The 12093-nt window shown below is 42.9% G+C and overlaps 1 protein-coding gene across 3 annotated transcripts in view; it reads right to left on the reverse strand.

Moving 5' to 3' along the window:
- TTC39C (tetratricopeptide repeat domain 39C) overlaps positions 1–12093 on the reverse strand; it is a 127932-nt gene that overhangs the window by 16760 nt on the left and 99079 nt on the right. For 2 of the 3 annotated variants that reach the window (XM_055235986.2, XM_055235976.2), the window contains exons 7-8: positions 3997–4090; positions 420–527 (exon numbers count right to left, since the gene is read on the reverse strand). In XM_055235986.2, the coding sequence (XP_055091961.1) occupies positions 420–527; positions 3997–4090 (202 nt within the window). Of the gene's footprint in view, positions 1–419; positions 528–3996; positions 4092–4919; positions 5542–12093 lie in introns of those variants that run through there. The other variant, XM_055236023.2, reaches the window with a different exon arrangement.

Genomic DNA, 12093 nt, shown 5'->3' on the forward strand with positions numbered 1-12093 from the left:
TAACACATTGAAAAAAGACTGTTCAATTCTTAAAAATTCTTCAGAATCCCAATAAAAAACACAGCATATTAAGTAAAGGGATAGAGACAGGTTGAGGCAACTTAGGGCAAAATGTACAATAACTGGGAAGATCTCACAATATGAATTTCCAAGACAGAAAACAGGACCAAGCCAGGCCCAGAGGGGAAGCATGTGGTGAAGGGGCACCCTGGACACTACTGAATTTCTGGGTGTTCACCTGGGTCAGTGAACACAGTATTCTAGCACTATTTACTTGGTTGCACAAAAATAACATGCTGGGGAAGGCTGTGGAAGGGTACAACTTTTGCTTCCTCCTGCCATCGTTCTCCCATCTGCCCACGTCAGGCGAGCTAATTCACGACAGAGAGAGGCACACTGAGGGACCATGGGCGACTCACCTGCAGTCAAGTAGGCATAATAGCACTGGGACCACCTGGACTCATTTTTTAGCCTCTCAAAGGAATCAAATGCATCCTTGAAATTGAGCTCTATCATGCTGCACCAACCTATGAAAGAAATATTTTTAGCACATGACCCTAAAGTTCTGAGCTCTATGACCCATATTTAAGCCACGAGTCTCTGATATGGCGATCATTCTCTGTGCATGTTCTATGAAATGCGTAAAAAACTTTAACCTGAAAATCTAAGAAATTATTTTTTCCCTTAAATACTTTCAATGTAAAGTTTGAATTAGACAAGGCACTTAGGTTTGAGTCAGACAACCAATAAAACAGCACAGAAGAGAATGGCATAAAGATTTCTAGAAAGACACTCCAATTTACATCCTAACAGTCGTGAGGTTAACCCAAGCACAGCAGTACTTCTCCAAGAGTACACACAGGTGCAATAAGAAACAGTGGAAGCAACACCACTCAATTATGTACTCAGTGACTACCACTCATTCTTTTTTTTTTTGAGACGGAGTCTTGCTCTGTCGCCCAGGTTGGAGTGCAGTGGCACGATCTCGGCTCACTGCAACCTCTGCCCCCTGGGTTCAAGCAATTCTCCTGCCTCAGCCTCCCAAGTAGCTGGGATTACAGGCACCCACCACCATGCCTGGCTGATTTTTGTATTCTTAGTAGAGACAGGGTTTCGCCATGTTGGCTAGGCTGGTCTTGAACTCCTGACCTCAAGTGATCTGCCCACCTCAGCCTCCCAAAGTGCTGGGATTACAGGTGTGAGCCACCGTGCTCGGCCTACTCATTCTCAAAACTTTATAAGATCTAGACAGCAAGCCAATGAGAAATTAGGCATTTCCCTACCTTCCCTCAGCACACTGGTAGTGAAAGAACCCCACCTTCCCAGATCAAAACAGTTAGATGGGCATTCTAGTAAGGAACTGCAGCAACTAAAATGTAAAGGATTTTATTCCCACTTTTCATCACAGTATCCCCCATCACCTGAGCCCCTAATGTGTGCCAGTGCTGTGGTAAGCACTTCATGTAACGCTCTCTAATCCTTATGACAACCTTGCAAAGGTGGCTAATAGTGTCCTTGTATTAGCAAGGACTAATCCTATGCCTGTAATCCTAGCACTCTGGGAGGCTGAGGTGGGAGGATCGCTTGAGCCCAAGAGATCCAGACCAGCTTAGGCAACATGGTGAAACCCCATCTCTATAAAAAATTAGCCAGGCGTGATGGTGCACACCTGTCATTCCAGCTATTTGGGAGACTGGGGTGGGAGGATCACCTGAGTCGTGGAGGTCTGGGCTGCAGTGAGCTGAGACTGCACCACTGCACTCCAGCCTGGATGACAGAGTGAGACCTTGTCTTATAAAAAAAAAAAAAAAAAAAACAACTAAGGTATCAAGAGGTACATTACCTGCTGAAGCCATACAGCTAAGAAGGAAGAACTGTGTTGAAAATTCAACACACTTTCCTTTACATGATACTGCCTCCATAAAAAAAAAAATTCTGTTATCAGGTGCATCACTACGTAATTGTATAAACTGAGACTTGCCATTTAAACTGTGGGAGGAAGAGTGGGTGAGATATACACTTCAGAAAATTCACTGTCAAATTCTAGGGGATGTGACGTTGACATAGTTTAGAGTACAAATTTGGGCTTTTTTTTGAAACAGAGTCTCGCTTTGTCACCCAGGCTGGAGTGCAGTGGTGGGATCTCAGGTCACTGCAACCTCTGCCTCCTGGGTTCAAGCCACTCTCCTGCCTCAGCCTGCTGAGTAGCTGAGATTATAGGCACCCACCACCACGCCTGGCTAATTTTTGTATTTTTGGTAAAGACGGGGTTTCACCATGCTGACCTGGCTGGTCTCGAAGTCCTGGCTTTAGGCGATCTGCCCCCCTCAGCCTCCCAAAGGGCTAGGATTACAGGCGTGAGCCACCGTGCCCGGCCTGGGCTGATTATTTTTATCCTAGCATAGATAGCGGAGAAAGATCTGAATTAAATACAAAATAGAGATGGAAGGAAGCACTGACTCAGGAATAAGTCAGGAATAATTCAGGAGTAAGTCAGGAATAACTCAGAAATAAGTCGGGAATAACTCAGGAATAAGTCAGGAATAACTCAGAAAAAAGTACTAAACTCAAGCTTCTGAGCCTGAATTGGAAGCCCGAGTTACTACCAACTCCTGAGTTAACCTTCCTAAGGCCTGGGTTGGGTGATTTCTAAGCTTCCTTCTGCTCTAACATCCTATCCTGTCATAGGACTTGAAATGATGCACCAACAAAAGGCCATCAAAGCTAGAGTTTTTCATTCAAGTTCTTTGAAACACATTTCATTCTATATTACGGCTACTAAGCAGAGCTCCAGCAGAGTGTAGAAGACACAAAAACACATTTTCCACTGGATTAAACATCATTTCCTCTTTTTAAACCACAACAGGCATTTAAAACGTAATATTGTTTATTGGGCAGTTCGCAATCTTTTGGTTTTCAGTTTTCCTTAAAAGGATTCAGGAAGACAATTGTGTCCACAGCAGGCAAAGCAAGTGGCAGGCAGCACAGGGCATGACCCCCCCAAACTGACAGGTGTCAACTGCTTCCCTGAGCATTCTGTTTCCACTTCCTTGTCCCTCCGCAGAAAGCTTTTTAAGTCTCAATTTCTTTCCCTTTGGAGACTCATCACTATCTCATCATTTCTCCTTTCTCTTTGCCTCTGTCATTCCTTTTTATGTGCTACATGATGTGACCCTGTAGCATTAGCTAAGCTGAAACTCTGAAAAGTCTGAGTCCCTTATTTAAAATTTTTTTTTGTTTCAAGTTCAAAGTTGTGTTTACTCTTCCCAGCACAATGGAGAAACTGTTACACAGAAAGATTTTGCAATTACTAATGTAATAGGATCAGAGTTTTAGTGCAGTCAGCAAAGACCCATAGCAACAATTCTGGAGGAGAATGGGGAAAATCTTAGGCAGATAAATCCTTCCAGGTTTGTTTGTGACTGTCTCTCCAGTAAGGGAGAAGCAGAAGGTGGCAGCTAACATGTATGGAGGGCCTTCCGTGCCAGGCCCCCTGCATGAGGTTTCACACGTCATGTCATCTAAACCTCACAGCAGCTACAAGGGGAGGCACCTTAACTCCAATGGCAATTATGTGGCTAGGAAGGTTTGGGCAACTTGTCCAAGGTCTCAGAGCTAGTTGGTGAAAAACACTGGGACCTGAGTCCAACTATCTCCTGTCTCCTATTTTTCTTCTCAAGTAAACATTGGTGGGAAGGAGGAACAAAGAGCTTTGAATTCTAATGCAGTCCAATAAGGTATTTCTGGTCATTTAATCAATTCATTTAACATCACCTATTATCCTAAAAAATCGAAATGCTGTAAAGAAAAAATGTTATAAAGACGTAATGAGAATCAGAGAGAAGTATCATTGCATGTGCTACGGGAATAACTGAAGTCCTTCTTACTACAGAAGGCACCAAGCATTTTGCAGACACACACCGAATGGCATGAAAGCTAAAATACTGCATTAATACTACTTCCTAACAAGAGGCTGGACAGACATTTCATATTTACCAATTTCATACAGACAGACATGTTGAATTTCTCTCTGGTCTACTGCAAGTTCCAAAGCAGTGTGGAAAGATGTCAAGGCACTGTTGATTTGACACTAAGGAGAAAAGGAAAACAGAATTACCATCTAAGATCTGTCAATAACATTACAATCATCATAATTCAAAAGCATCTTTTTCCTTCATAGTTATTTTAAACAGATTAAGCAGTATAGAAGACAGTGGTTTAAAGATTGCTAGGAAAATACTCCAATTTGCCCCCAAACAGCTGTGAAATTAACCTAAGCCAGAGAACCTCTCCTTGCTCAGGTGTTAAGGGCTCAGCTCACACCCACCTTCTCCTTCACTCAGGTGGTAAAGGCTCAGCTCGCACCCGCCTTCTCCTTCAGCATTCTCTCATACTTGTACAGTAGGACGTGTTGGATTTTAATTGTTTGCTAATCTAGCTCCTTGTTACCACATAGGTGTGGAAAGGGAAGGGACTATATTTCATCCCCGTGTGCACCCAGCCCTGGCCCAGAAGTCTCTCGATCGCTACTGAGTGAACGCACGAAGCCACTCCATTAGCCCGGTCCTCAGTGAACTCTTCACCATACAGTTGATAGTTTGCTTCTATAGCCTAGAATGCTGTTCTCCAATTGCTTCTGCTCATCAAATCTCCTCTCCCAACACTTCAGAAATTCCCTGAGGATCCAGATTACATTTCCAACATTTTCATTCACATAACACTGTCTGGGACCCAGCAAACTCTCAAATGTCTGCTCTACTTACTCCCAGTTAAATACATTTTGTTTTCCACTCCACTAAAGATCTCACTCAGGGTCTGCCAACATGATGCCACAAGTACCCAAGAGGAGCAGCTCAAAAGCATTATCAGGATTCAAAGCATTAATCTTAGGCATTGAGAAATGCTAAATGTCACGTATCATTAATAAATAAATCTTAAACACCCAGACGACGTGACAGCTTATTCTGAACGGTGCATGCATCTCTTTCTTGCTCTGCTGGTGCCAGGGCTCCTCTCACTGCCCTACACTTGCAGGGAGGTGGACTTCCCTCCCCTGGGCTTCCAGGTGTGTCTCCTGCTGCTTCCTCTATGCTCCCTCCCCCTCCAATGCTCCCAACTGCCCATTCTCTCCACAGCCAGCCAGGTGGGGTGGAAGGGTCCTGGAGGAGAAGCTGCAGGCTTCTCAGAGGACGGGTCCCCCACCCACAGACTTGGGCTCCTTTCCTCGGCACGTCACTGCAGGAGGCCTCGGGGAAACAAGGGCACCCATGAGTCGGCAGGTGATCTTCAGGACAGCCTGTGACTCGGGAACACTGTAAGCCAAATGACTCATTAACCAAGGCCCAGCTGGATCAATAACTGTTCATGCCCCAAAGTAACACTCTCCTCTGCTGTCAGGAAGGTTGAAACTGCAGCATTCAATCCATTATCACCATTTATGAATGCTGACCAGGTAGCCACAGAACATACGCGCCACCGCATCCCTGATTCCTGTTCTCAGTAACTTAATGTCCAGTTGGAGGAAACCTCACAGCAATGGGAATCGCCCACAGCTCGGAAGGCAGACATTGACACTGACTGTTAGCACACAGCTCAAATACAAAACACCAAGGTTAAAAAAAAAACAATCCTTTATGACACAGGAATGTGTGCATGAGTGCATGTGTAGGTATCTAGACATTCATGTCACACCCTATGTCTAATTTTTCCCTTTTGGGATCAACAGTTCTTTTCCTGAATCAGATATGAACTCCATTTAGCATATTTATACAGAAACCACAGCATTAGGGGTTCAGCTTGCACACATCTCTCTCACTTTGCTAAATTAATGACATAGTTCTCACATACAGAATGTTTCTAGATGGGCCATCACCACCGAGCTGTCCCCGCCGCTGTCCCTCACAGTACATGACAGTGCAACAGCACGCTGTCCTTCAGAGGACAGAAAATTAATCAGGAAACATTTACTGGGCAACCGCTATGTGCCAGGGACAGCCTCTGGAGATAAAAAGATGAGTCCACACAAAGCTTTGAATCTAAGTAAAGGAAAAAGAAATCCAGGTAGTATTTCAATCAAATCATTTCTCTTAACCCTTTCAAACTCTCTGAGGTAGGTATGTATTAATTCCATTTGCGGATGAAGAAAGTAAAGTTCAAAGAAGTTAAGGAGCTTGGTCAAGGTCAACAAGGTAACAATTGACTAGTAGTCAAAATTCTGCCCCAACTGCCTCTAAAGTGTGTTTTCTTCAGGGAGTGTGTATGCAGATGTGATTAAGTCAAGGATCCTGAGATGAGAGAGATTATCCTGGATTAGCCAGGTTGGCCCTAAATACAATCACATGTATCCTTCAAAGTGACACACATAGGACAGAAGGGGACACTGTCAACCGTGGAGGCAGAGCCTGGAGTGATGCTGCCACAAGTCAAGGAAGGCCAGCAGCCACCAGAGGCTGGAAAAGGCAAGGAAGCGTTCGCCCTGCAGCCTCCAGAGGGCTTGAAAGCACTGAGACCAGGTTGGGGAGCTCAATGGCATTATGCCGAGAGCAAGCAGAACTACAGAATTCATTCTAGTTCTATCCTGATCATTGAGTGAGGAATTATGATGAACAGCCATTAACACAGTTGAAATAGATTTTCCCATATTTTTCACCAAAAAAAAAATATATATATATTTTTAAAGACAGGGTCTTGCTCTGTCTCCTAGGCTGGAGTGCAGTGGCGCATTCATAGCTCACTGCTGCCTCAATCTCCCAGGCTCAAGCGATACTCCCATCTCAACCTCCTAAGTAGCTGGGATTATGGACATGCGCTGCTGTGTCTGGCTAAATTTTTTTTTAATTAATATTTTGTAGACAGGGATCTCACTATATTGCCCATGCTGGTCCCAAACTCCTGGGCTCAGGTGATCCTCCCACCTCGGCTTCCCAAAGTCCTGGGATTGTAAGCATAAGCCACCATGCCCAGTCTCACCAAAAAAATTTAAAAGAAAAAATGATCTGTGAGAGTTTTTTTCTTTTAGACAGAGTCTCGCTCTGTCACCCAGGCTGGAGTCAATGGCGTGATCTCGGCTCACTGCAACCTCTGCCTCGTGGGTTCAAGTGATTCTCCCGCCTCAGCCTCCTGAGTAGCTGGGACTACAGGTGTGTGCCACTGCACCCGGCTAATTTTTTTATTTTTGGTACAAATGGGGTTTCACCATATTGGCCAGGCTGGTCTTGAACTCCTGACCTCATGATCCATCCACCCACCTCGGCCTCACTTTGTGAGAAAGTGGTAGGATTACAGGTGTGAACCATCGTGCCCAGCCCATGATGGATATCTTAATTTGTCATCATAAAAACTCTCACAGAGGCCAGGCGCAGTGGCTCACGAGGTCAGGAGATCGACACCAGCCTGGCTAACATGGTGAAATCCCACCTCTACTAAAAATACAAGAAATTAGCCAGGCATGGTGTCCCAGCTACTCAGGTGGCTGAGGCAGGAGAATCACTTGAACCCGAGAGGTGGAGGTTGCAGTGAGCCAAGATAGCGCCACTGCATTCCAGCCTGGGTGACAGAGTGAGACTCCATCTCAAAAAAAAAGTCTTTCTCTGGTCCACCATGGACCAGAAAAAGAATTATCTTCAACTGGATACTTGATTCACAGTTCAATTTTAAAGAAATACAGATACTCTGACCTCAAAAGCATTTTCTTTAAAATGGGCAGGTATAAAAAAGCCACTAGGCCAGGACTGACTTAGTGCCATCTAGGCTTTTGTCTCATTAATTATACCTGGACACACTGTGTCACAAAAACCACTCCAAGCCTTAGTTTCCTCACTAGTAAAATGAGAAACAATATTGGCTAGCTTTATCTGCTTCCAGCAAAAGCCATGAAGAACACAAAGCACAAACCTTTGCCAAATTAAGTAGGGCATATTTATTGACAAATTCACATCAGCATAATCTGCAGCCATGTCATTGTTACTAAAGATGGAGCATATTTTTCCAGTTATTTGAGCCTGCCCTCTTGTAGGTATATTCCTAGGTATTTTCTAGTTCTTCTAGCAACTGTAAGAGGTATTCGTTGCTCCATTTTATTCTCTAAGTGAGTGTTGCTGGTATGTGGGAAAACTCTGGATTTTGGCAAGCTGATTTTGTGTATGTCACAATATCATCCTCTTAGGAGTTCTCTCTCATATATATATATATATATATTTAATTTCCTTGGATTTTCCATGGAGGTATTAAAATAATTTGCAAGTGACAGTACTGTCTCTCCTTCTACAACAAATTTGTTTGTTAATTGGCTAGGAGCACCAGTTAAAATACTGAATTATAACAGCACACTGCATTGCTGTCTTTAATGAGGCCACCATTAAATATGGTTTCACCATTAAATAGGGCTTGCTGCAAGTAGATGCCATTTTTTACTAAATAAGAAATTTCCTTCCCATTTATAGCTTACTAACAGTTTTTTTTAAATCTGGATTGAGTAGTACATTTTATTAAATACCATTGACAGGACTGTATGGTTTTATCAATTATTTCCTTAATGCAGGGAATAATAGGAACATATTACCTGAGGCTGAACCATGGCTGCCTTTTTGGAATAAGTCCTACTAGGTCATAATATAGCATTTTAAAATTACAATGTTGGATTTAATTTGCTAATATTTATTTAAAATTTTTTTTTTTTGAGACAGAGTCTTACTCTGTTGTGCAGGCTTGACTGCAGTGGCGTGATCTCGGCTTGGCTCACTGCAATCTCTGCCTCCCGGGTTCAAGTGATTTTCGTGCCTTAGCCTCCCGATTAGCTGGGATTACAGGTGTGCACCACCAGACCCTGCTAATTGTTTGGAATTTTACTAGAGACAGAGTTTCACCATGTTGGCCAGGCTGGTCTCGAACTCCCGACCTCAGGTGATCCGCCTCCCTCAGCCTCCCAAAGTGCTGGGATTACAGACATGAGCCACTGCATCTGGCTTATTTAGAATTTCTATATTGGGAATGCATGATCAATCATTTTTCATTTAGTGCTTTTTGGTTATCAGGATAATGCCAGACTTGCAGAACCAGCTGCAAATATTTTCATATTTCCTGTGCTCTGAACTATATAAATAACTAGTTCACTTTTTAAAGCCATGCGTTTCAACTGAATAATTAAATGTTTAAATCGCTATAATTTAAATTTTTTTCTTAATGGCCACACAGTGTAACAAAGAATATTAGACTTTAGACAATACCACCCAATTCTAGGCCAACTTTATAATCAACACAAGTTTGAACCTTAGGAAATAATTTGCTTTGTTTATATTCTCAGGGGATGTTGAATTTTTTTAATTTTTTATTTATTTTTTTTATTTATTTATTTTTTTTTTGGAGACGGAGTCTCACTCTGTCACCCAGGCTGGAGTGCAGTGGCGCGATCTCAGCTCACTGCTGAATTTTTTTAATTTTTAAGTTTAATTATTGTTATTATTATTATTTGAAACAGGGTCTTGCTCTGTTACCCAGGCTGGAATGCCTTGAACTTCTGGGCTCAAGCAATCCTCCCACCTCAGCCTCCTGAGTAGTTGGGACTATAGGTGCACACCACCAATCTGGCTAATCCTTTAACTTTGTGTGTGTTTTTTATTTATTTTATTTTTTTTTTTGGAGAGACGGGGGTCTTGCTATGTTTCTCAGGCTGTTCTCAAACTCCTGGCCTCAGGCAGTCCTCCTGTGTTGGCCTCCCAAAGCACTGGGATTACAGGCATGAGCCACAGCACTCAGCTGGGATATTGAAACAAATTTCATTTAAGTATAATACTCTTAGGAAAGGTACCTTGTCTTTAAAAATAAGTGTCACCTGTTAATAGTGGTGGGAAATAATCCACAATATTGTTTTCCAACATTCTGAACATACACTCACAGTAAATGGCAATTAAGTTTCCTACCAATTGTTTCAGACTCACCAGGAGAATTCCAGATTTTATCTAACAGGCACAATTAAGATCGTTTAAGATTCTATCATAAATACAGAAGAATGTACTCTTGCCTAATATCCAAACAAACACATGCGTGTTCTGTGGCAAGAGAAGGGACAAAAAGAAATAAACCATGTACTATAAAGGGATGAAGCAACTACAGGTGACATTTTCCACACAATTAAAAAATTCAAGCTATTCTTGATATTTCCATACTAATGTACTTTTAAAGCCCTATATAAAGATCTCAACATATAAATATGAAGATACAAAAAAGTCCGAATGATTTTCAGAGTCAACACATGAAGCCTGGGGTGTACTAATATTCCTTATTGTTCTATTGAAAAATGCTCACCAGCAATACCTAAATGAGAGGACTTGCTGAACTCAGCTACCCAGCAAAAGGTTCCATGTCTAGAGTTGCGAAAAGAGTAGAAATGGAAACGAGGCCGAGTTCTTTTGGGGATTTGGCCCAGACTATATTGCCAAAGGGATGTCAAGTTCCAGCCCTCCCCGAATCTGTAACACAAGATTCTGCTTCCCAAGTGAGCAGTTTCCTTTTGTGCCACCTCCAAATCATATTTAACATTAAATGACAAAAAGCTCACATGCACAAAGGTTTCAGTTGAGCCCTGTCTGCTGGCATTAAAATAATGTTGGTGTCACTTCAATCTGTTGGGTTAAACATCGGACAAGAGGTGACTTTTGCAGGGACAAATCACAGAACACAATAGTCCCTTGTTCCCCAATTCTATAACTTTGATGTGCATTTGCCTTTGAGAATGTTTAAATCTGTTAGATAAATAAGTTTGCAGTTTGTAAAACATAAGCACATTCTATTTTAAGATGTTTTAAGCAACTAGTAAGTAAACAGCCTGTTAGAGTCTGAGCAACATGGTGAAACCCCATCTCTACAAAAACACAAAAAATTAGGTGGGCTTGGTGGCACATGCCTGTAGCCCCACCTACTTGGGAGGCTGTGGTGGGAGGATCGCTTGAGCCGGGAGGTCGAGGCTGCAATGAGCTGTGATTGTACCACTGTACTCCTGCCTGGGTGGCAGAGGGAGACCCTGTCTCAAAAACAAAAGTTTGTTAGTGTATTAGTCTATTTTCATACTGCTTATAAATAAATACCTGAGCCTGGGTAATTTATCAAAAAAGAGAAGTTTAATGGACTCACAGTTCCACATGGCTGGGGAGGCCTTGCAATCATGGCAGAAGGCGAAGGAGGAGCAAAGGAACATCTTACATGGTGGCAGGCAAGAGAAGTGCAGAGCAAAGGAGGGGAGAAGCCCCTTATAAAACCATCAGATCTCGTGAGAACTCACTCACTATCACGAGAACAGGATGAGGTAAACTGCCCCCATGATTCAATTATCTCCATCTGGCCCCTCCCATGACACATAGGGACTATGGGAACTACAATTCAAGAGGAAATTTAGGTGGGGACACAGCCAAAACATATCAGTTAGAATAGGCAAAATTCATGAGATGTATTTAGAATAAAAGAAGCACTCAGAAAGTAGAGTGTGCATGCATGTGTGTGTGTGTGTGTGTGTGTGTGTGTGTGTCTGTGTGTGTTAGAGAAGGATGAAAGGCCTAAGAGATATCTAATATTCGTGAGGCATTTGGGAGCTAACTAGACATTAGATTAAACATACAAACAACACTAAAAGTTTAGAATACTAAATATACATGAGAACTTAATATTCATGAGGTCTTAATTTGACCATCCACTGGTGACACCCATTCAGGCACCAGGTATCCTCTGCCCAGTAAAACACCAATAAAACCCAGCAAAAGGTTCCATGTCTAGAGTTGCAAAAAGAATAGAAATGGAAACAAGGCCGAGTTCTTTTGGGGATTTGGCCCAGAATATATTGCCAGGTATCCTCTGCCTGTCGGGCATGGTGGCTCACACCTGTAATCCCAGCACTTTGGGACGCCGAGGCGGGCGGATCACTTGAGGTCAGGAGTTCGAGACCAGCCTGGCCAACATGGTGAAACCCCGTCTCTACTAAAAATACAAAAATTAGCCAGGCATGGTGGCATGCACCTGTAATGACAGCTTCTCAGGAGGCTGAAGCAGGAGACTTGCTTGAACCCAGGAGGTGGAGGTTGCAGTGAGCCAAGATAGTGACACTGC

The sequence above is a fragment of the Symphalangus syndactylus genome, chromosome 1, assembly GCF_028878055.3.
Source record: "Symphalangus syndactylus isolate Jambi chromosome 1, NHGRI_mSymSyn1-v2.1_pri, whole genome shotgun sequence".
Classification (NCBI taxonomy): Eukaryota; Metazoa; Chordata; class Mammalia; order Primates; family Hylobatidae; genus Symphalangus; species Symphalangus syndactylus.